The sequence below is a fragment of the Rhincodon typus genome, chromosome 16 (assembly GCF_021869965.1).
Source record: "Rhincodon typus isolate 14 chromosome 16, sRhiTyp1.1, whole genome shotgun sequence".
NCBI lineage: Eukaryota > Metazoa > Chordata > Chondrichthyes > Orectolobiformes > Rhincodontidae > Rhincodon > Rhincodon typus.
Genome location: NC_063347.1, coordinates 10505433 through 10531330, shown reverse-complemented (window position 1 = coordinate 10531330; position 25898 = coordinate 10505433). Strand labels below are relative to the sequence as shown.

At 38.6% G+C, this 25898-nt stretch overlaps 1 protein-coding gene across 6 annotated transcripts in view; it reads right to left on the bottom strand.

The window, feature by feature from the left end:
* Nucleotides 1–1411: 1411 nt before the first annotated feature.
* The window catches only part of LOC109911121 (transforming protein RhoA), an 82879-nt gene continuing 58392 nt past the window's right edge, over nt 1412–25898 (bottom strand). For 5 of the 6 annotated variants that reach the window (XM_048606495.1, XM_048606498.1, XM_048606499.1 and 2 more), the window contains 4 exons: nt 13501–13658; nt 10609–10729; nt 4422–4552; nt 1412–2574 (listed from right to left, as the gene is read on the bottom strand). In XM_048606495.1, the coding sequence (XP_048462452.1) occupies nt 2401–2574; nt 4422–4552; nt 10609–10729; nt 13501–13656 (582 nt within the window). In that variant the 5' untranslated portion in view covers nt 13657–13658 and the 3' untranslated portion in view covers nt 1412–2400. Of the gene's footprint in view, nt 2575–4421; nt 4553–10608; nt 10730–13500; nt 13659–15844; nt 15864–25898 lie in introns of those variants that run through there. The other variant, XM_048606494.1, reaches the window with a different exon arrangement.

Sequence of the window (25898 nt, the reverse complement as noted above, 5' to 3'; positions counted from 1 at the left end):
AAATTCCGGAAAGCAGCACTCTGATTGAACAACCTACAACCTCAAACCTGTACCTCAGGTGTTTGATTTATAGAACCTGCTGGGGTCAGGATCAGGCTTGTGATCAGGATCGGAGGTGGATGGGTGCCAGAAATAACACCACCAGTCTGTATGCCAGTTCCATGGCTCCATCCTGCCCACTGGCCATTGCTGTGGAGCCAGAATGGGCAGGGGAGACTCACATTTGGCAGGAAATTGATTGGCCATCAGAGGCTATTTTAAACTCAAGCCGAGCAGGATTTGAGGCCCTTGGAGGCAATGGGAGTCAGAGTTAGGTACCTCGAGATGATGCCTTGGGGGTGGACCGGGGGCAGTACTTAGACCAATCTTGCTTCAGAGGGCAAGAGCGGTTGTAGCTGGCTTGAAAAAGATTGCTTTTGATTTTGAATTTTAAAAATTGGCAAGGCCAAGTCTATACTGAAGTGTCTGTCCCTTACTTTCATTGAAACCTTCTGATTGACTCTCCAACTTTAATAACCCATCTGCTGTCCTTAAAGTGGACAGTTAGCCTGCCCTGTGGCCATTAAGAAATAGTATCAGGGAAAGTCACAATTTGAAATATGCTTACAGAGTGGAAAACAGGTCAAATTTTAGCCCGACAGTGGCATTCAGAAACCCAAGAAACATCCTGCCCCATATCTCAGCAGAATACCTTCCAAAAAGGTAACAGGCATTACAGGTTTTACTGAAATTTAGACATTGCAATGATTACGTTGTGGATTTTGGATTATTCACCATTACTACACAATAGCAGGATCATGCAGCAAAGTTGTAGCTATATCTCTAAATTGGCAGTAGAGAAGTTTCCTAGAATGGGAAATACAGCATGATTAAAAAGGACTGGGTCCTGTCTGAAATGTTAGACAATATTTCTTATACATTGAATACCATGCAGCAATGGTTTTTTTTGTCTTTTCAGATGTGAACTCCTAGAGGCCAGAGAAGCTGACTACCTTCCAGCAGTGATGCAACATTCAAATTCAACTTGCATTCATGAATGTAGCAAAACATTCTCAGGCACTTCATGTGAAAACTGGTATTGAACCAAAGGACACAATTAGCATAGGTGACCAAGTGTGGTCAAAGAAGGGGGTATAAAAAAAAAAGTGCCTTAAAAGTTGCATGGGTCAAAGATAATAAAGAAGGATTTTTCTTTACTCAAGTTCATGGGGCACGTGTGCTGCTGGCCAGACTAGCATTTGTTGCCCATCCTAATTGCCCTCAAGGTGGTGGTGAGCAACCTTCTTGAACTGTTGGCCCAAGAGCAACCAACTCCATATTCTCCTTATGTTTCAGGGTTAAGAATTATTTGAACACGACAAAGGAAAAAAAGGCACAGTGACTTGGTTAAGAACACACCCACAGACTTATAGAAAGTGTAAAGAATAGACTCGGTTTTTTTTTTTAAAAAAAACCGGCTTTTATTTTGCTATTAGTATTGCTGGTAACTATTTACTGATACAGCCAAAAAAAACAACAAAAAACACACCTATTAAACTGCAAGTGAGGTACATTCAGAACCTCAGATACAACTCCAATGTTAAAAACAAAATCATAAAGGCAGGCAGTACATATACTAATATGATAAATAGAAGGCATTGAACGCATGGTGTGGTTGACCATGCCAATCCGTTTACTGAGCTGCTGGCCAGCTTTACTCCTCAAACTGAACAGTAATTCGTATTTAATCAGCAAGGTGTCCAAGATCAAAGAGAGAACTCCCGCCTTTCCCCAAATCTTAACCCTTCCCTGATATAAATCTCCACATTGTACATAAGTATGTTAGAGCCCGATTTGGTTTAGATCAGTTATCCATTTCAGAAAGTTACCAAGCTTTTATACAAAGGAATTCAACTTTTATTTTTTTTCAATACACTTAAAAATTTCAGTGGAGGCTACAGTATTAGCGTTATGAAATCCAATTATACAAAAGTTGAATTAAACTACATCTATAAACAATGGCGCCAAATTGACTTCTTGGTTTGGTTCTATGTTAAGCAATACAGGCTGACGGAGTGCCATTTCCTACCAGTAAGGCTGCACCTGTTGATCATGTAAAGTAGATAGGACAAAAAGAAACTTACAATAATGGCAAACCAAAGTTTAGGTGCATACATGCATATTGTAAAATTGACCATAGCTATACATCAGCACACCAATGAGCTAGGAAATAAAACCTTGATTGGCTTTTAAATATCGATAGCAAACGGAATAGTCAGGAACAGCATTACAGATAAATGAGAGGCCGATATAATCAAGACACTATCATACTAGATTTAACAAACATCAATTCAAGACTTTCTTTAGAAATCAAGTGACTGTAATATGTGTGGTAGGACGCACTTAGTTTGCATTTTTGCTTTATAGAACACTGCAAAAGGCCTTGTGCCTTGGACGCTTAGCTTGCAAGGCAGCCCGTGTAGCCATTTCAAAAACTTCTCTCACTCCATCTTTAGTTTTTGCTGAGCATTCCATATACCCATATGCACAAATCTTGGTGACCATCTCTTTTCCTTCTTCAGGTTTTACAGGTTCCTGTATGAATGAGACAGAGGACTACTTTAAAAAATTATACAACAATGTATAATCCCTATCCAAACCTACAGAAAAATAGTTCTACTATTCCCAATCACATTCCCAAATTGCATGGGGGGGAATAACTGACTGCATACAAAGCTAACACTTTCCAGGTGAAACAGCCTTTTTTGTCTGTGCACGTCCAGGGCCCTGGAATGGTGTTTTTTTTTGGGGGGGGGGTTGGTGGAGAACATGTCTGGTTGTGGCATCCCATTGGAGATATCTTTGGCTTGAATACCACTTTTTCCTATCTTGTAACAGCTCTGATAGTGTCATTGGACTCAAAACATTAACTCTGCTTTCTTCCCAATAGATGCTGCCAGATCTGCTGAGTTTCTCCACCAACTTCTGTTTGTTTCAGATCTCCAGCATTCCCAATTCTTTGCAGAGAATATTGTACGTATGAAATAGAAGCAAAAGTCCATTCAGTTTCCTCAACTTTGCTCTACTATGTCACGTGATCATAGCTCATCTGTTTTTTTTTGCTTTAGCAGAAGTACACGTTGCTAACTACTCCAATAACTTTCGATTCCCTTCCTGGCAAAAATTGATCCATCTGTTGCTTAAAGGAAAAAAAAAAGTTAATGGTGCTGCTTCCACCACCTTACGAGGCAGAGAATTCCAAAGTTCCACAACCCTGAAAAGAAAAAAAAAGTTACCCCCATCTTAAAAGGGCAACCCTAACTGTAAAGGGTTCTGAGTTGATCCAGAAGAGGAAATAGCTGTTCCAAGTTCATCGTGTCAAGATCATTCAAGACCTTTCTACACTTCAATCCAGTCACTCCTAAACTCCAACAGAAACATGGCTATCATCTTAAAAATGCCCAGTCATTCCAGGCGATCTATTAAGCTGCCTCAACTGCTTTCAATGCATTTACATCCTTCCTTTAAAAAGGTGCACACTAGTCAAGATGTGGTCTCACTAATATTCTTCTGTTTACATCCATACTGACATTCAATTTCTCTTAAAGGATAGGATCTCAGTAGCCTTCTTGTTCTTCCTATACATGCAGACTACTTTTTATGATTCATGCAGTAGAGCACCCAAATCCATCTGTACCTAGAACTGCAGTCATTAAGTAACACTCTGCTTTTTTTGTCGTTCCTGCAAAAACAAACTTTCAAATTTTCAAAATACAGGGTACGAGAAGAACCTCGTGACTAAAGGAAAGACCACATGATTTATTACAACAGAAGCATCAAATCACTGAGATGAATTTTACTGGCAAATGGTCAATTCTCACCACCATAGCTGAAAAGCAGTTCATGATCCCACTTTGGCCAGTGGTGGAAACCTGAGGCAACACAACATGATACTGCAGTGCTGCCATCTAATTAAGGATGGTAGTCCTGCACTCAAATACTACTTCAAATCAGAGGGCAGGCAATTCAACAGCGTCCCTGCTATCAGTCACCAGTGCTTACACTGTATTACAGGCAAGAAGGCACCCTCAAAAAATTAAAGGAAGTTCAGATTCAGCCAGGGGCCCATGTGGAGCACTGACACTGACACTGACAGTATGATTACAGAGAGTCTCGGAGAGTGCTGGAGAGTCCATCAAGGAGCCTGTGACCCCAAACACAAACTGGTGGTCTCCCCACATAGAAGCAGGGCCACCTGACGCAGACAAAATATTTGCAGAAGCAGGAAGTGGCTTAAAAATAAAGGAATTAAGCTTCCATCCAAATGCTTCTCTGTGCCACTTTTCTAGCCTTCCCACCCCATCATTAACAGGCTGATGGAATTCAATTCATTGCTTGTGAAGGCTGATACTGAATTTTTCCCCCTACGATCCTCTACAAACCTGCTTCATCTTTGCCAATTCTCTCCGTGTGTGCTCATCATTCCTCAGATCTTTTTTGTTCCCGACAAGGATAATTGGCACACTAGGGCAAAAGTGTTTCACTTCTGGGGTCCATTTCTCAGGGATATTTTCTAATTTGAAGAGAAAAAGAAATGTTAAAAACAGGTACATTTTTCTTTATAACATTAAATCTCAGCAAAGGAAGGGACCACTGTCCATCAAGTCTGTGCCAACAGTTTCAGAGGCCATAAAATGTAGAAGCAGAACTAGAGCTAGGCCATTCAGATCATCAAGTCTGCTCTGCCAATGAGATCTTGGCTGATCTGATAATCCTCAATTCCACTTCCCTGTTATTTGCTTAACTCTTGATCCCCTTACTGGTTAAAAAGGTTTGTCTCAGCCTGGAATGCACTCACTCAATAAACCAGTCGTGATAGCCCTTTGCAGTAAGGGATTTCAGATTCAGCATCCTCAAGAAATTCCTCCTCACCTCTGTCCTAAATGGGTAATCTCTCACCGAGAACTTGCCCTAATCCTAGATATTCCCAAAAGGGAATACTTTTTCATATCTATGGTATAGCTGTTGGATGGGCAACTGGTTTGCAATGCAGAGTGATGCCAGAAGTGTGGGTTCAAATTTCAGCATTGGCTGAAGTTACTATGAAGGATTAAAAACAGGAACAAAAAAAAGTTGCTGGAAAAGCTCAGGTCTGGCAGCATCTGTGGAGGAGAAAACAGAGTTAACGTTTCAGGTCCGGTGACCCTTCCTCAGAACTACCCTTACTATGAAGGATTCTCCTTTTCAAACTGTCCTCACTTGACAGGGTGGTAAGTTGATCCTTTAGGTTAAATCACCACCTGTCGTCTCTATGGTCTGGTAAGACTATGGTGACTAACTGTCTTTTACCTCTCATTCTTCTAAAACGACAACAAGCCCAAGCCCAAACTACTGAATCTTTCTTCATACGAGGATTCCTACGTACCCAGGATCAACTCAGTCAGTCAATCTTCTCTGCACTATTGCGGTCCTTAAGACGAGTAGAGGCCCACACCGTTCACAATTCTAGGTATGATCTGATTACTTTGTCTAGTCTTAGCTAGTCTTTTTCCTATACCTTTTTATCTTTACACTCCATCTCCTTTGAAAGGAAGGCCAACAGTCCATTTAACTTCCTGATTACCCACTGAACTTGTTTACTGGTTTGGAGATTCATGCACTAGGACCCCCAAATCCCTGTGTGGTGCAGCTTTCAGCAGTCTCTCCCAATCTAAATAACAGTTTCTTTATTGTTCCTGCCAAAGTATACAATCTCATATTTTCTCATGCTATAGTCCATCTGCCAAATTGTTGCCCACTCACTTAAGTGGTCTATAGCCTACTGTAGACAGGTCATTCTCACCACTTGCCTTCCCACCTACTTTTGTGGAAATTTGATGATCGTCATTTCACTTCCCTCATCCAAGTCATGAGTATATATTGTAAATAATTGTGGTCCCAGCACTGATCTGTGGCAGTTCACTAGTTACAAGTGGTCATTCTGAAAACGTACCCCTTATCCCAACTCTGTATTTGATTAGCTAATCCTCTATTCATATTGATATATTTTCCTCAACACCATCAGCAATCATAAGTATCACTGTGCAGACTTCATTAAATTTGGATTTTGAAACATGATTATCAGATCTACTGGCTCCCCCTCAACTATCCTGCTTGTAACCTCCTCAAAAAAAAGTGTAATTAATTTGTCAAAGCATGATTTTGCCTTTGTGAAGCCATGCTGACTCTGCTTGATACATCTAACTAAATGCTCTAACTAAATACTAACCTTCATAACAGACTCACTTTTTCCTAATACAGATGTTAAGCCAATTAGCATGTAGTTGCCTTTTTTTGTTTCCCTCCTTTTGGAGAAGGGTGTTACAATGGCAGTTTTCCAATCCTTTTGGAATTTTCCAGAATCGGAAAGATTCTTGGAAGACTACTGCCAGTGCATTCAACATCTCTGTACTTACTTCTTTTAACATCAAAGGAAGCAATGCATCAGACCCAGGGGATTTACTGGCCTTTAGCCCCATTATTTTCCTTTGTACATTTTTTTTGCAAGAGTTAGGGCATTTATTTATCCATGGTTAACCAGGGGAGTCAAAGAACGCATCAAATTGAAAAAACCCAACAACGTCGCAAAGATTAGTGGTAAGACAGAGGATTGAGAAAGTTTTAAACACCAATAAAAAAGGTAACCAAAAAAAAAAATCACAAACAAGGAGACAATAAACTTCAAGGGTAAACTTACAAGTAATATCAAGATAGACAGCAAGAGCTTTAAATATATAAAAAGGAAGAGAGAGAATCTAAAATGAACACAGGCCCCTTACAGAATAACTCTGGGAAACAATAATTGGGTGGCAGTTAATGGTAGAGTAATTGAATTAATACTTTACATTAGTCTTCACGGTGGAATACACTTTGTGGCATTCCAAAATTACTAAGTATCCAAGGAGAAAAAGCAGGAAAAGGAAATAAACAACTCTCACTAGAAAAAATGTCTAGGGAAACTAATAAAGACCAATACGGCCCCTGGATCTGGTGGAATACATAATAGGATATTAAAGGAAGTTGCTACAGAAATGGTGGAAGATTACTTCTTAGATTTTGTAAAAGCCCTGGAGATTGTAAACTAAAGGTGTTATGTTGGCAATTTAAAAAAAGGACACAAAGCAGGTACCTACAGAATGATGTTAGAGCTTATTACAAAGAATAGATATCAGAATTGAGAAATGCATAATATGATCAAGCAGAGGTAGCATGGCTTCATAAATTGGAAATATTCCCTGATAAATTTAGTAGAATTATTTGAGATGGTAACAAGCAGAATGGTAACAGACAACCAGTGGCTGCAATAGATTTAGATTATCAGGTGGCACTTGACAGGGTACTGTACATTAGGTTACTTAGGATAAGAATCCATGGTATTGGAGGTAGTACAATGACAATCCTCTATTGATGCTACCAATTGGTTAGCCAATTTTCAGAATGACAATCTTTTTCAAGTGGAGTAACACAGGGGTCAGTACTGGGGTCACACTTATTTACAATATAAATGACATGGATGAAGAAAGTGAATGCACTATTGATGTTTAAAGATGACAAAAATAGGTGGGAAGGCAAGTGTCGAGGATGATACAAAGAGTCTGTAGAGAGTTATAGACAGGTTAGAATGGGCAAAAATTTGGTAGATGGAATACAGTTTTGGAAAATGTGAGGTTATGCACTTTGTTGGTAAAAACAGGAGGTGCTAAGCGTTATTGAAATGGAGAAAGACTGAAAAAAGCTACAAAACAGGAATGTAGGAGTCCTCATCCATGAATCGTGAAGTGTTCAGTGGGTATTAGAGTAGGCAAATGGAATTTATTTCAAAAGGAAATGGAGTAACAAAGTATGGAGGATTTTCTAAAACAATACAAGTCACTAGTCTGCAACAACTGGTATACAGTAAACAGTTTTGAACTCTTTACCTAAGAAAGATGCATTGACATTGCAGGCAGTCCAGAGGAAGTTTACCAGGCTTATAACAAAAAAATAGAGGGACTGTCTTATGACAGTTTGAGTTGGTTGAGCCTGCACTCATTGCAACACAGAAGAACCAGAGGTGACCTTATCGTAACATACAAAAAAGGTTCTTCAAGGATGTGACAGCAAAGATGTGAAAAGGCAGTTCCCCCTTGTCAGAGTGTCCAGGGCCAGAGGGCATAATCTCAGACTAAAAAGGTCACTTATTGAAAACAGAGCTAAGGAGGAGGAATTTATTCTCAGTGGTAGTGGAATTTTGGAATTTTTACTGCAGAGAGCAGTCGAGACTGGGTCATTAAGTATATGCAAGGTTGAGATAGACCTTGAATCAGTAAGGGAATCTAGGGTTATGGGAAAAGGCAGAAAACGAAGCTGAGAGTGAATCAGATCAGCTATGATCTCAATGAATAGTGGAGCAGACTTAGTGGGTTGAATGTCTACTTCTGCTCCTACAATCTTTCTGAAATCTGTATCCTCCGATTATTGACCCTGGAAGTGTACGCAGGTCAGTTTTTTTTAATTCGACGTGTAGAAGGTCCAACAAGGGAAGACAGTGCTGGACTCAATTCTAGCGAATAAAGACAGGTGGTGTTCAAGGTGACAGTGGGGAGAACATTTTACTGACAGAGACCACAATATTATTCGTCAAGTTTGTTATGAAACAAGAAAAAGACTGCCTGTAAAAAAAAAAGCAGTTTTGGATTAGGGAAGGCACATTTTATTAAAATAAGGCAGGATGTGACCAAAAGGGGACAGAATCACCCCTTTGGGGTGAAATACTGGAGCAACAAGTACAGAACTGGTTGTCTAGAAATATTCAAGACTGGATGAGAAAGGAAAAAAAGCTTTAAAGATGTACAAAAGGAGCAAATGACGAAGACCCAATGGAGTATAGAGTGTGTGGGGGCGCTTAAGAAAGCAACTGGGAGAAAAAAGGTGTACTTTAAATAAAACAATGGTGAGTAAGATTAGGTAGAATCCCAAGACATTTTAAGTATATCAAGGGGAACAGGATAACCAGGGGCAAGACTAGGGCCCCATCAGGGACCATGCAGACAAGATGTGTGAAGCTGGAAGACTATAGTAGGGTGGTAAATGAATGCTTCAATAGAAGGAGAAGGGAATTTGGGAAGTAGGACAGAAGGTCTTGAGCAGTTTCACATAAGGAGTGGGAGGTTTTGGTGGGCTTAAAACGTGGGGATGATTAGCAAGCTTTTGGATAACATGAAAACATTCAAGTTTTGTACAGCTCCAACATAACCTCCCTCCTGTAATGATCTATGCTACAACTGTAAGCCTTCTTGATTACTGAATAACCTGTCCTGCAGCTTTCAGGGATCTGTGCACAAGCAGTCCAAGATTACTCAATTTCTGAGCTTCACTGAATACTCCCTGGTCTTGTGACTTCTTCCAAAGTGCATCACCTCACACTTATCAGGGTTAAATTTCATCTGCCACTGATCTGCCTATCTGAACAATCAATTGGTCTATATACTTCTGTAACCTAAAGACCTGTTTCCTTGTTATTACTGTACAGTATTACAGCTGTGGCCAGTTCTGGTCACCACACTACAGGAAGGATGTAATTGCATGGGAGTGGGTGCTAAGGAGATTCAGCAGGATCGCCTGGGATGCAGTAGTTTAGTTATGAAGAGAAGCTGTATCAGCTCAGATTGTTTCTTTAAAGCGGAGAAGGCTGAGGGGGAACTTGAAGTGTAAAGATTTGAGGGTCATGGACAGAGTGGATACAAATCAGCTGCTCCCCCTAGTTGAGAGATGAATAAAAAGGGGACATCATCTTAAAAAAGGTGAAAGGTAGGTTTAGAGGGGATTTGAGGAAAGTTCCCCCGCCCCCCAACTCAGGAGGTGGTGGGAATCTAGAATGCACTAGCTGGAGTTGAGGCAGGAAAGCTCACAACCTTTAGAAAAGGTATTTGAAATGTCCTAATGTTCAAGATTATGGCCAAGTGCTACAAAACAGGACTAATGTACATTTTAAGAGTAGTTTTTGTCAATGCAGATTTCATGGCCCATAGGGCCTCTTCTGTATAATTATTAAGGCAGCTTCTAATTCCCAGACAAATGCCAAGATACGAAGATTCCCAACAAGGTTTTGGACAACAGCAAAATAAAAAGTCAAAACCAACAGTATTACTAAACAGCCATAGCTAAAGAAGCTGAAGAGAATAACTAAAAAAGACCTCTGCATGAAACACAGCAACAGGATTAAACTGTGACATTGCACAAAAACTGCGGTATGTCTAAGACAAGCTTTGAGTTAGTACATTATTTTGTAATATCTGTAAGATTACCAACTAATGAATGAGGAAACCTGGAAACAGACCTCTCAAAGTTCAAAGTGGCAAGTTGGGTGCTTCTCAAGTATACAATGCTTATCATTAAAAAGCTTATATGTAGAAACATAATAGCATCAATTTTTATTCGACAGGCTTAATGTTTTGTATTAGCATTAAAATTATTACCCTTCATTAAAAAAAGGGCACAAATTTCTACATAAACAAACCAGAATGACGTATCAAATCAATCAATCTTTAACCTATAGTAAGGACTAAGATTAAACACACATACAACCTAGTGCATGACGTAAATTCTTACCTAAACTGTCAGGGCTATCAATAGAAAAACACATTAGAATAACATCTGTATCTGGATAGGAGAGAGGCCTAAGTCGATCATAATCTTCCTGTCCTGCTGTGTCCCAAAGTGCCAGTTCGACCTAGGGAACAAAATAATCAATTTTCAGAATATTAAATGTGGAATTAATTAAAACTGTCTCTCTCCTGCCCTCCCTTCATGAGCTACTGCATATGCTGGACTGATGGTCAAACTGTTTTAAATGTTTTACCCTCCTCAAGGAAACATACCTTATTAGAATAGAACAGAATCCCTACGCTGTGGAAACAGGCCATTCGGCCCAACAAGTCCACGCCGACCCTCAAAAGCATCCCACTATAACCCACCTAATCTACACATCCCTATGGGCAATTTAGCATGGCCAATTCACCTAATCTGCACATCTTTGGACTGTGGGAGGAAACCGGAGCACCTGGAGGAAACCCACGCAGACACGGGGAGAATGTGCAAACTCCACACAGACAGTCACCCAAGGCTGGAATCGAACCCGGGTCCCTGGCACTGTGAGGCAGCAGTGCTAACCATTGAGCCACCATGCCGCCCTTTGGTTTCTCATATAAGAGTAATCTTTCTAAAGTGTCTGCGAAACACAATTTTCCAGAGATAAAAGCAAGTGTGAACATTGTTAGCCATTCAAAATAAGTTACTGAGCTACAAGTTAGTGGAGATTGTTCAAAAATTAAGCTCAGCAAGGAGGTTGATAACTGAAGGGTGCAATACAGTTCCTGTTTACACTGGTTCGGATAGACTTCTCAAATCAGATAAAGCACAGAAATGTTACAGATTCCCTTAGTGTGCCTCAACCCACCAACTTCATATTTCCATCACAAAACTACAGATCACAAATGCACAATGATCACAAATACATCCAATAGGGAATAAAAGAGAAATGCTTTTTAGCAGAGCATGGTTACAATGTGAAACATGCTGCCACAGAGAAAATAACTGAGGCAAATAGCAGAAATGCATTTAAACAGTAAATAAACTTGGAGGTACAAAAGGATAGAAATATATGTTGATAGGGACGGATGAAGAGGCTTGGGAGGAGACCCGAGCACAGCATAAAAAGATCAACTGAATTGGAAGGCCCATTTCTGTGCTGAAAGTTGTTTACAAGTCCAAGTAATCTTGACATTGATTCCGGAATCATTCATTCTGCTACTCAACAAAGATATATGAAGGGGAGGAAAATATCACAGCTACTAGCTCAAAAAAAGTAACATTTGTGCAAAAAAAAAAAAAAAAACAAGAATTATAAAATATGACTTCACCACCTGAATCATTGGAGTCAGGGAGGGTCTCAAAGGACCGCAAAATGCCTAGTGCAATAACCCCTGTTTAAAAGGGGAGAGAGGGAGGCAGAAGATAGGAAATAATAGGCCAGATTCTTGGCCTTGGTTGCTGCAAGATTTTAACAGTCCATTGTTAAAGATGAGGTTGCAAAAGCACTTGGAAGTGCATAGTGACATAGGGCTGAGTCAGCATGGCTTAGCCAAGGAAAGGTCATACCTTAGGATTCTTTGGAGGCAATGTCTAACTTGCCAGCAAGTTAGACAAAGGAGAGTCAGTGGCTGTGATCTATTTTTCAGAAGGCCTTTGACAAGGTGCCGCACAGGAGGCTACTAAATAAGAACCCACTGTGTTAGGGGCAAGGTACTGGAACAGACAGAGGATTGGCTGACTGACAGATTCAAGGATGAAGTGCCCTTTTCAGGATGGCAGCCAGTGACTCGGAGTTCTGCAAGGGTCAGTGTTGGGATCATACCTATTCACATTATATATCATGATCTGGATGAAGAAACCAAGGGCACTGTTGCTAAGCTTGGAAATGACAAAGATATGTGGAAGGACAGGTAGTGTTGACGAAGTGGGGAGGCAGAAGGACTTGGACAGGCTAGGAGAAGAGGCAAAGGAGTGGCAGATGGAATAAAATGTGGGAAAAGTCTGAGGTTATGCACTTTGGTAGGAAGAAGAGGTGTGGATTATTTTCCAAACGGGAAGAAGCTTTTCAAATCTGAAGCACATAAGGGGATTTAGAAGTGCTAATTCAGGATTCTCGCATGGTTAACATGCAGATTCAGTTGGCAGTTAAGGCAGCAAATGGAATGTTAGCATTCATTTTGAGGTGAGCAGAAAACAAGAGAGATCTACTGCTAAGGCTGCATAAGGCTCTGGCCAGACTACATTTGGAACATTGGGAGGGACAGAAAGGGACATGTGGCCTAGAGAGAGGAGAAAGACTCCTGGGTCTGTACTCAATAGAATTAGTGTGCGGGCAGATGCAGGAAGGGAACAGAATCTCATTGCAACTTAAATATCAACTGGCCTGGATATAGTGGATGAGGACAAGATGTTTCCGCAAGTAGAAAAGTGTCAGACCAGCGTCATTGTCACAGAAGGCTGTGGAGGCTAAGTAATTGAGTGTATTTAAGACAAGAGATAAATACATTCTTTATTAGTAAGGGGATCAAGGATTACAGGGAGAAAGCAGGGGAATGCAGTCGAGAAACATATCAACTATGATCGATGCACCAAATGGCCCAATTCTGCTCCATATCTTATGTCTTACACGAGGCGAAAAAGAGGTATTTATTCTCCCCTTGTTCCCAAGTAGGTGATGTAGATTTACACAAGTAGTTCTGGTGAAAATAACTTTGGTAGCACTTCCTTCAACGTTTCAACGACTAGCTCCTTCCAAAGTCCACCCAACTGAGATTTAACTATCAGTATGAGGAAAGGTACACAGATTTAGGCCTTACAGGGAATGCCAGGTAATACAATATGGCAACTAAAATCTTGCAAATGATACTGTTTATTATACAAACAACAGAACCGTAATCATTTATTACAAACCTGTTTTCCATCTACTTCAATATCTGCTACATAATTTTCAAAAACCGTTGGAACATACACCTCAGGAAACTGATCTTTACTGAAGACGATGAGTAGACATGTTTTCCCACAGGCACCATCACCAACTATAACCAGTTTTTTGCGTATGGCAGCCATCACTGTAAAAAGTGAAAATTACAGTTAAGAGCAATGAAGGACAAAAATCAATTCTCTTAAATACATACCATTCCAACAATAAGGAGATTTTTATTTTTTAAAAACTGCAGACATTTGAGATCTTAATTTGTAAATTCACTAAAAATTGTAAAGTAAAACTTGCATTTGGATTTTGAGTGGGACCTCTGTGTGGAAACATGGAGGGAATAACAAAATTTAATACAGACTGGAAAATTATCCTTAGACTTTCTGGTAACCTGTATGCTCAGTTCTGCTCCCACATATCCAATTATCTGGTTTTACCTTGCAATTATTCATACTTTTCTGGTGAATGAATAATGTATTTGTCACACAGCACTGGCTAAGATAGTTGCCAATACTTTTACTGCATATAAATGAGAAGTATCATTTGTTCAGGCACAGATTTGCTGCTTGACAATAATAAAAAGGTTTCTGGTTTAAAGGCTTAGACAGTTCTCAGAAAACACAATGAATGCAGTTAACGGATGTAATGTCTTTGAAAAATGTGGGTGACACAATAGCTTAGTGCGTCAAAGCATCAGTATACGGTGGTGATCACACAGGTTTCTGTAGATTCTCTATTCATGAGGTCATTAATCATGACATTACAATGGCACGACAATCAATAATCGAAGGCCAGGCAGCACTGAAGGCAGCAAATAAAAAGATCCTATCAGCTGGCAGAAACAAAGGAATTCTCCAGTTGCTCTTCTCAACTGGACAGTAAGAGGTGGTTTCCAGAGGCAACCTAATATTGCGTGGAATATTTCAAGTGGCCAGGTGAATGATACCAAACATTAAATATTTTTAAAACTTCGCAAGTTGGGATCATATTATAGCAATGGGGTACAGAATAGCATTCTTGCATGCTGGTCTAATACTCAAGCCTAGAAGTCCTATCTTGAAACAATCTTTAGTTTCAAAAAAAAAGCTTCCAATTTCCCCACAATAGCATAGTTAGAAATATTTGGGCCAAACTTGGATTTTAAAAAGGCTTTCCAACCACTTCATAAGTCACTTGTTATAGAAAATATTAATTTGTTCACATCTATAAAAAGTGTGTTCCTTGGCAACAAATTTGTCTGACAAAAGATTCTGAATTGAAGAACTTAGATATTGAATCATCGTGCAAATGTATTCTCTGCACACAAGGGAATTAGCAATTCAAGCCAAGTACAGCGCAAGGTTAAAAAAAAAGTAGCAAACAAAATTGTTAAATGAATGCACTATTTAGTACATACAAAGCAACATTTTCAGCTGGTTACATAGAAATAGAAGTTGGAACAGCAAACAAAATCCAGAAGTATCACAAAAATATTGTTAGCATTGTAGAAAAACATCACTGGTTGCTCAACTTACACAGTTAATTTTCAGAGTAAAAACTTGGAACATTTCCTTTCTTTTTTGCAAGATTTTGCCATTTGACTTTGTACTTCAGAAATACGCAAACAAAACCTTCCAACAGATTTAAAATTTTCTTCATATTTGTTACCCTGTAGACAGTACAAACTGATCACTCTACAGACAAACAAGTTGACTGACTGAAAATTCAGAAACCACGTAAAACAAGTATGCAATTTAAAACAAAATAACTCTTCACACCACAGATTTCCAAGCAAACATATTTACTGGACAGCTGCCAGAAGTCATCCCCATCTAGTCCCTGCAAAGCATTCCTAACACAAAAAAGGTTCAAACACATTAACTGGTTTTTATACTTTGGGCCCAAAGCCTGTTAGCCATTTTGCCTCGACAAATCAGTGGCATTTTTTAAAGGAAGTATTCAAAATTGATTTCAGTGTTGTCTTTTAATAAAAAGAAAATAACTCGTGGTTTACACCGCAAAGTGTTTTAAAACTTACAGAATGTAGCCCATTATTTTAGTGTCATCATTGGAATCTACTACTGCAACTTTATCTTTTCTGCTAAAATAAAGCATTTACCCCCAGTGTGAACAGGGGGCGCTTGTACAGCCTAATCTGCATTCCTCTAGATTCCAGACATATCAGAGTAAGGGACACTTCCACCAAAAAACCTATTCAAGCCAGTACAGACACTGGGGGAGGAAAAATCTTGAGCTTTTGGCTCAAAAGCTCATGAGGACATAAAACCATACAAAACAAAAGCTGGAAAAAAAAACACATAGCAATGGCTGAAATATACTTACTATTTAAGTTAGTGTGTTCTTTCCACCACCTCCAGAATACTTATCACTGCTAAGCAACCCTGGATACTGGTTCAAATGGGTGGATTGCATGTCAGAACCAGAAAGAAATGGCATGCGGAACCAAAACAGCCATTAAAAGTATCCTCCTCCAGGCACTTCTGCTACTCATGGTACTACCCACTGGACCAGCTTCTGTGCAGCAATATAATTCATAATTCCATGCATCTGTATAAACAACAGTATCAGTACTACCCAAAAAAAAACTTGGAAATGCTTTGGAGATGGTGTTCTAGCCACATGAATAGCTGTATAAATGCAAGGATTTGTATTCCTGGGTCCAAATAGTTGGCGTCAAAGCTAATTTGCTCTGTTCTAACCAACATGGTGCCTATTCTTTCTTAGGCACGCATGGACACACACACACACGAGAGTCACCTATGGCTGTGGAATTCCACAAGGGTTGAATTGCCACTTGGGTTTCTGAATACAACTCATCATTTTCCCCACTCTCAAAAAGTTTCCATTCCCATCCCTGCTGCCACCGCCCCAGGAAGATTCCAATTAGAAGGTAGAACTTGGAAGAAGAGCCTAGATATTTTTCAGGAAACACTAGCTCAGACCAGTTAAACTGTTTCCATGCTGTAGATTACATATAAATTGCAATGGAACACACAACTAGGGTCATTTCTACAAGACAGAACTTCCACAATTTCTACATAGGATCATGGTCAGAGGATTGCTAATCATGACTCATGCACAATCTCATCATGAAGCATGATGGAGGTTACAGGCTCCAAAAATCTACTACAGTCAGTACCAGGAATGAACAGAAGCAGTGTAATTCAATGCCACACAATAGCCATCTAAACTAACCAAGCTCCAATATAAGTTACAAGCTATAAGATTGAATGGTGGTATAAAATGGCCATATGATGAAATTGAATGCAGACTTTCAGATTTTGGACTGAGTTGACATCAACTTCACAATAAATGAAATCTCTATCAGTCTCTTGGGTACAAGCAGCATACACAGACACCGCCACTCTTACTAAAAACTTAGTTGGCTGAACCAGAGGTGCCCAAATCGTGTATATTTCATATCAGCTCATTATACATGTAACCAGGAAAGTGAATAGAATGTTCTGTTCTATTGCAAGAAAAACTGATGCAAGAGAAGGGAGGTTATGCTTCAGTTAAACAGGGCATTGGTGAGACCTCATCTGGGCTACTGTGTACAGAATGGGTCAGTGTATTTACAGAACAATACATGCATTAGCAGCTCAGAGAAGGTTTACTAGACTAATACTGGGAATGAGCAGATTACCTCATAAAAGGAAAGGCTAGACAGGCTAGTCCTATAGGCAGTGAATTAAAAAAAAAGTCAGAATTAAAACATACAAGGTGACTTCACCAGGTGATATGGAAAGGAGATTTTCTTGTGTGATGAGTCTAGAACTAGGGGTCATAGTTTTAAAGAGAAGAAGAAAGAATGGTCACCCATTTGAGACAAAAGGTAACGTTTATAATCTCCAGGTGGAGTGTCATTGGAATTCCGTTTCTCAAAAGACAGAGGATCCAGAATCTTTAGATATTTTTAAGGCAGAAGTAGATTGTTGATTACCAAATTTAGAACTGGGGGTTAAAAATCAGATCAACCATGATCTTACTGAATAGCAGTGCAGGCTCAAAAGGGCCACATACCTACTCTTCTTCCTTGCTTATATGTTCGTGAATATAACTCGACAGCTTCTAAAGCCAAGATAAGAATCAGCTTCTATTTCGATCCAATTACTTAGATATGTAATAATCTGGATGGCTTTGCCAATCTATATGGCTGCATGTCATAGACTATGATAAAGAAAAGGCAGTACAACAATTGTATTAACCTGCCCAAAAATATTGTTTGCTGCAGACACCAATCTTCAAGCTATTTCTACGTTCCATAAAAAGGTATGTCTGAAAGAATGTTGGTTAAGAAAATTAATTTAAAAGGCTATGATGGATAAAGTTTATAGAAATTAAACTGTGTACTTAAAAAGAAAGCAGATTTTACTTCTGAAAAGGATCAAAGTTATACTCAACTGGTTCTTTAGACTTCTCTACTGGAATTGAAGTAAGCTTCTAAATAATTAGCAACATTTAAAAAAAAATAAAATAGCATGTCTCTCAATGCATGGCATTTTCTTTTCAGACCAAACTAGAAAGTTAAAAGGAAAAAAAAAGTGAGTGGGCAAAACTACAGCAAATAGTGTTCAATGTAAAGAAATACATTTTGGATCAGAGAAACAGATTAGAATAGTTTCCTAAACGAAGATAGAGCAGGAATTGCAGAAGGGGAAAGGGATTTAGGACCCCATGTATACAGATCAACAACTAATGCACCACTACAAAAGTGGGAAAAAAAGTCCAAAAGAATGTTGATCATGATCTCATTTGGGGTTGAGCTAACATGTGCTCAAAACTCATTTGGAGAGCAGCATTCAATTTTAGGCACTACACCTCAGAAATAGTACATCAGTCTGAGATGAAAGACAGGATTCACCAGAACGATACATTGATTTCCATGGGTTAAGTGATAAAGACAGGCTGCATAGCTTGATTTTTCACTCAGGTTTGATGGTTTGAGATGTTGGAATAAACTCTTGGAAATTATATGGGGATTTTATAGCTTCTCTGCAACTACCCTAGACGAGAATGAGGGAGTACCATACTAAAATGCATGGCAGACCGAAATCAGGAGGTCAGCATTGCAAGTCTGGAATTCTTTTGCCAATATATTCTGGTTCAATTGTTTCAAAAAATAAAAAAAAAAAAGGAAAATAATTTTGTTGGGCAAGAATACCAACATACGTGGAGCAAAAGGTGGGTAAACAACTGAGGCACAGATTAACCAGAATTGGACTATCACAACACAGGCATAGGTATTGAATAGCCTATTCCCATTTCTACATATTCATTCAATCTGCAATTTTAAAAAAAGTGAAAAATCTCATCAACTGCAAAGATGAGAAAATATCTCTACTTCTCACCACAGCCACTGACAGCATTTTGGCTATTCTAAAATAGACTAACTGATTGCAGAACTAATTGTAATAAAAAAGGAAGACAGTTAAAACATTATTTTTAATTTTTCACCAGAAAATTCATCTGAAAATCATTCTAAATTTTATTTTGTCAAAACTTTAAATTTCAGAGAACAGAATTACTCACTCATTTTAGCCTTAAACTTCAAATAGTTTTTTTTAAAAGGCTCTCTTTTGGTAAGCTGCAAATCATAGGCCAAGAACAAAAGGTTAAAAGGTACGTGGAATCAGAATCCAAATAGTAACTGGACAGCAAATAGCCATAAAAGAAAAAAAAAGTAAAATGTAGGGATAAAAAAGGATAGTCAGATAGTGGAAACATAGAAAGTGTGAGGATCAGCACTTTGGGAACGGGTGACAGTATCAATGGGCTGGTGGGGTAGGGGGGTGGAAGAAATGGAAGAAGAATGCAACATAATACAAAACATTAGAAAAAGGTTGCAGACTACACATTTAATTAGTAAATAAATTTTAGCGACAATGTTGAGGGGATGTAGTTTGATAACAAAAACAAAAAAAAACACAACTTATCCCTCAGTAAATGGGAAACCAAAAAGAACAAATTAAAAGTAAAATCACAAACGGGCATTTAAAACGCTAACCACACTGGGATTTATTTCTAGGGGATTAAAATGCAAAATTAATGATGTTAATTGTACAGCTATATAGGACCCTGAAGTTACGTGTTGTGCATTGTCTATGTATGCACATTAGATTAAAAATGGCACTGGAGAAAAATACAATAAAAATTTTCAAAAATGGTAATACAAGTTGGATAGTATTGCTATTCAGAAAGGTTGAAAAATTGTTTCTTTCCCCATTTTTTAGACCAAAAAACCTTGGAGGATGCCCAGGAGGTCTCGGTAGATACGTGGAGAGAATATTGCCGGTCAGGACATCCGCTTCCAATTCTGAATTTGCTAAAAGTTCAAGATAGTTACTGAACCAATAAATCCAAAGGGAAAATTTAAAGAACTTTATTTTTAAAAGAAGAATGAATAGAATGTGAAACTTGCTACTACAGGAAGTAGTGGAGTTAAATACTTTAAATGCTTTCCAAATGAAACTCAAATGCACACAAGAAAATATAGGGATAGAAAAAAAATACACCGAAAGATGACAATTATGCGAATGAAATGGAAGGAGACTGGTGGGGTGCAGACCAGTTGGGGTCAACACAGACTGCTTCTGTTAGAAATTTTTATATAAAACTTTATGTAACTAGTCAATACTGATTCCAATTAATATTAGAAAACATAGAAGATGATGATTAAAAAAACTACACATTAGAAAATGATTTTTAAAAATTCATGGAACACAAAGGCCCACCAGTGCTTGAAAAGGTGGGGTTTTGAGTGGTAAGGGGTAAGGGGACAACAGTGTGAAATGACAGCCATTAATGGAAAATGTAATCACTGACACAATTATTTGGAAAACATTGGCAATTTTTTTTTTATTTTAAACTAAGTAAAAACAGCAATTCTAGGAAACAAATCTTCATCAAGGGTTTGAACAATCATTTTATGAACTTCCATGGAAGGAAGATTGAGTATATCGAAATGAGAGATGGCTGATTGGCTGAGCAAGTTCTGTGCTGCTGGTGTAGACCACGTACAGCCTCAGAGTTGACTTGAAACTTGGCTTTCCCCTTTATTAGCATTAGCAGATCTCTTCATAATATTTTCCACTTGATAATCATGAATTTGGGGGTATGAAGTCTCTGGTAAAGGCAGTACTTGTTTTTTCCTGGAAAATTAAACTGCTTGCTAGGAACAGTACATATAGTGAAATAAAATTTAGAATCAAAATGTTCTTGTTACCTTCTGTCTTAAGGAAGGTGTATTGTGATAATTTGATTCAAGGATGCACTATAGTACTTTTAACATTTCAGTCAACCTTCATAGGAGGAAAAAAAAATGTTCAGCATAATGCAAAGGCTGCTTTGGTTACCATCAATGTTTCAGCAGTGAATAATAATCAGGATACCCAGAACACCCAGGGAAGCCACTTTGGTTCAGGGTTCACATTTCTTGTCTCTGACTACTATTTCCAATACTGCTTCCGTGTTCACATCTCATTCTCTAACACTCTAGAATTCAGTAATGAATGAGCATTGCACTGTCAAATGATACTAAACCAAGGACCAATACACTCTCAAGGGGACACAAAGCTCGGTGATACCTTTGAAGAGTAACGAATTTCTCCCCTAGTGTCTTGGTCAATACCTAACCAACACATCTGGCCATTTATCCCATAGTCTGTAGGATCTGGTTTTGTACAAATTGCCATTTCCTTTCCTTCTTTATTCTGTATGGGATGTTGGGGTTATTAGCAATGCCACTACTTGTTGCCCATCTCCAATTACTCTGTAGGGCAGTCAAGACAGCAATTCAGATCAGAGTCAACCAAAATTACTGAGGTCCAGAGTAAACCAGTTGAGATTGGCAGATTTCCTTCCCTAGAAAAGGAAGGGTAGATTTAGATGGGTTTTTAATGACAGTAGTTAAATGGTCACCAGTAGACTAGCTTTTAAATCCAGATTTTATTGAATTCAAATTTCACCATTGGCCTTGATTGAATTCAAACACAAGTCCTCAGGACTGCGTAAACCAAAAGACAGTGGATGTTACAGACCTGAAACAAAGAAAGAAATTGCTGGTGAAACTCAGCAGGTCTGGCAGCATCTGTGGGATTGAAAAAAAGATTAAAATGTTTCAAGTCCATCAAGTCCAGTGACTCTTGCGCTCTTCTTCCTACAGATGCTGCCAGAACTACAGAGTTTCACCAGCAATGGCTGGTTTTTGTTACTCAGAGCATTAATCAAGCCCACCACTGAACCACCAGATCTCCTGCAGTGACTATATTTTTAAAAAAAGTTTTTCATTGGCTGTGAAGCACTTTGGAACGTTCTGAAGATGTGAAAGTCACTATACAAATTATTTCCTTCTTCTGCCATTTTAATTGCATGTGCTCTGTCTACCCAGGTCACAAGGTTAATCAGGTGAACAACTAAGTATTTGTAAATAATACAGACCAAGAATGGGCATGTCACAAAGTCAGCATGCATGCTCTAGTAGCTACAAACATCTGTGTACTAACACCACAATTCTGTGAACGATCTGGGGCATACTTTCACACAACCCAAGATGTCCCCGTTTTAAAGAAACGTCTCCTCCATCATTGCCATAAACAAATCCTGCAGTTTTAGTTTGGGGTTGTTGCAGGTTGTGCAATTTTTTTTTCAGGTGGCCACTCAAGTGCAATCTAAAAACAGCGAAGTTGCTGAAAACACATCTGATAAAGGCAACAGGCAAAACAAAAATTAGAACAACAAACTGGAGAGAAGCGAGACTACGTCTGCAGCAGTGCATGCAGTCTGGTCTCCACATTTAAAATAAATCTGCAGTGGAAAAAGTATTGCAAACATTCACCACATTAGTCCTGGTGTTGAGGGGGTTGTCCTATGATAAGAGGCTGAACAAATTGGGCCAACTCTGGACTTCAGAAGAACAACAAAAAGAAATAATCAATCAATCTCATTGAAAATGTACATGATTCTGAAAGGGCTTAACAGTTTAGATGCCAAGAGATTGTTTCCCCTAACAGCGGAATCGAAACCTACAGGAGCACAACCTCAGGATAAAAAAACATTAAATACTTAGGACTGAAATGAAGAGAAATTTCTTTACTCAATGGATTGGGAAGTCACCATTGCTGAAGGCTGGGATCGACAATTTTTTGTTTTTTGCTTAGAAAATCAAAGGATATGGGACATGGACAGGAAAGTGGAGTTGAAGCCCAAAAATCAACCATGATCATATTGAACAGCATAGCTAGCTCAATGGACCAAATGATCTACTCCTGATTCTACTTCATGTGTTCAAGTATGCAATAGTGTTGAGTTAACAAATTAAAGTGACTGCTTATTTCAGTGCAACATATCGGAGGTATTCCTGTGACAAGTTTCACATCAAGAATATTTCCGAAATGTCTTTTTCAAGTAAATCCTTTTTAGGAAACAAAACTACATAAAAAATGATTTCATGTAGATATGAAATGACTTGCCTTGTTCTACTGCTGAGATGTTACTCTGTAGCCAACCTAGAAGTTTCTGGTCACAGCATAACTGTTTGCATCACCATTTTGTTCTAACATCAGTAATTCTTTTGGCTTATGCTCCCCTTAAAAGGTTGCTGAGTAAGCATGACTTCTGTTTATCAGAATGATTGGATACCACAGAATATTAACTATGATTAAAAGCTACAGTATTGATAAATGCAGAGACCTAATTTCAGAGACAAATTCGAACAATGAATAATAATTGTTATTTCAAATATAAGCTGGAAAGCAACATTGGAACTCAAAATGCCAGGCCATGCAGGCAAGAGAAATTTCATAGGACAAATCATCAAAGCCAACTTGCGCACACAGCAATTAATTTTAGCATGGCATTTTTGAAAGAAAGGCTTTCATTTATAGATCTTTTAAATCAACCTGTTCAGATAGGTCACGCCATAACTCTGGCGCAGGCAGGACTTGAACCTGGACCGCTGGGTCAGAGGGTGGGACTACTGCACCAAGCTCACATTTACATCTTTATGACATCATGACACCCATGACATTCCAAACCACTTTATGAAAGTATCTTTGAAAGGTAACTAATGCACTGTAGAAAGGACGCAGCCAGTTTCTGCACAGTACTGTCCCACAAACAGGGTGAAAAAGTGACCAACTAATCAGTTTTAAATTGGTTGAAAGATCTATAAAAGCTGGCCAAGACACTGTGCTAAAGGTATGGAATACTCTTCTGCTCTCCATCAAAATGTCAATAATATTTTACATTCACTCGATAAGGAGAGCGCATGAGAGCATGGTTTAACTTCTCATTTGAAATAAGAGGAAGTGGTGGAGGTTGGTACAATTACAACATTTAAAAGGCACCTGAATAGGAAGGTTTGAGGGATATGGGCCAAATGGGACTAGATTAATTTCGGATATCTGGTCAACATGGACGAGTTGCACCAAAGCGTCTGTTTCCTTGCAGTATCGTTCTATGACTCTGTAGAGCACCTCTGAACAGTGCAGCATTCCTGTAACACTGCATTGAGAAATTACAAACAGTTTTTAGTTGGACAAAAAAAGTTACAAAATTTCTAAAACAAAAATAAAGTGAATTGGAACGGCATCTCAAATAACTCTCAAACACTTATTCAACTGAAGTACTGCACGGAGAGAAGATTCCAATACATGGCCCCATGTGTTTACAGTATCTTAATTTGCATACAAGGAGACAAAGCTTAAATGTGTAACTTGAATTGTAAAGACAAAAATTTACAACAATTTCCCAAACACCAAAAACTAAAAATGCTTACTTTATAATTGCCAGTATCACTCAGGGGTAGGCGGGAATGTGGAACAAATCAAATCAGTCTTAAACTTAAAGAATGGGGGAGCAGGCTCAATGGTCTACTTGTGCTCTAATGCATACTGCCTTTTGTATTCTCTTCTGCCAAAACCATTCAAGCTATTAACGCAAGTACTTTAGATCTACTCAAAACAATTAAATCCGCAGAATGCCTCATCTTCTGGACATCTGATCCAGTTTTTAGAAAAAGAAGTGGAACCTTACGGGCAAATTCACCACTCAGATTGCTACGTCCACATTCTGGTTTCTATCCCGGATGAAGCCTAAAGGGAGTTAAATATGGCTTCCAATCTTCTTGAAAAATTTCCCCACTTTTCATTTTATTCTCTTTAAAGCTACTGAAAGACTTCCAGTTAAAAGTCAACCTATAACATGAATTGCTACTTTAAATGAACATCAAGTTCTGCAATTTAGTTGTTTGCAGCAAATACTGTCGTGAAAGCAAGATTATCCCAAACTTAAGTACTGTAGCACAAAATTTGGTTCATACTGGATATTCATATGCTCAGCTAAGTTAAATATACGCATTTAGTGAATCTAAAGTTAATCTGCAGAATCTAGAGAATCTACAGCTCCTACATTAATATTATGTCCAAAACATGGTCTCCAATGTGCAAAATTAATCTAAATCATTAATCTTACCGAAAGATCACAAATGAAGCAACATAACCCTACATTGCAAAGTACAGCAGAGGCAATCCATACCCTGCTTTAAAATTAATGGCTGAAAAGTACTGTAGTGGACTGACTTAACTAACAATTTCCTCCACTCCATTTTACAAATAGGGAGTTCTGTTCAAAGTTCAAATCATTTCCTGTTATGGTCTCACTTCAAGGCAATTATCTGCCAAGCACTGGAGTGCCTCTCATCAGTATATTCAAAGTACTAAAACGGCAAGACAAGCGACAGAGAAATACTGATAAGTGCTGGTAAACATGTCCATATGCAAGAATCACAGTTATGTAATGTAATAATTCAATTAAGTATACTTCCTGCTAAAGATGTTTCAAGAATACCTTCTGCATTACACTCGTTTGACTCTGGGAGGCTTTGCGAGATTTAATTGCATGTGCAAAATGACAGAAGTACTGTTTTTAATCCTTGCCATCTGCACAAACCACAAAAAAAAAAGTATAACTCAAGAAAGGAATCCTTTAAAATCAAGGCGTTATATCATATTTGGTGTTTTAACAACAGAATCTGGTTCCCAAGGGAAGATGAAGTTCCACAAAACAGATGAAATTACAATCAATCAATTTTTCTATTAAGACTCAAGAAGGAAAAGCTTTTAAAAAAAAACTACACTGAATTGACATTCACCCATCACCATATAGATAGGATGCTGATCGTGTGATGGAGCTAACTTCTTTCTTGTAGAGGGAGGAGGAAATAAGAAGAGAAAGACAGATCTTTACATAGCACATTTCACAATCTTAGAAATGACTGTTGTGACGTAGGCAATGCAGTAATCAAACTGCACACAAGTTCGCAGAAAAAGCAATTAAACAAAATGACCAGATAAAAAGGTTGTAGAGCTGGATGAAC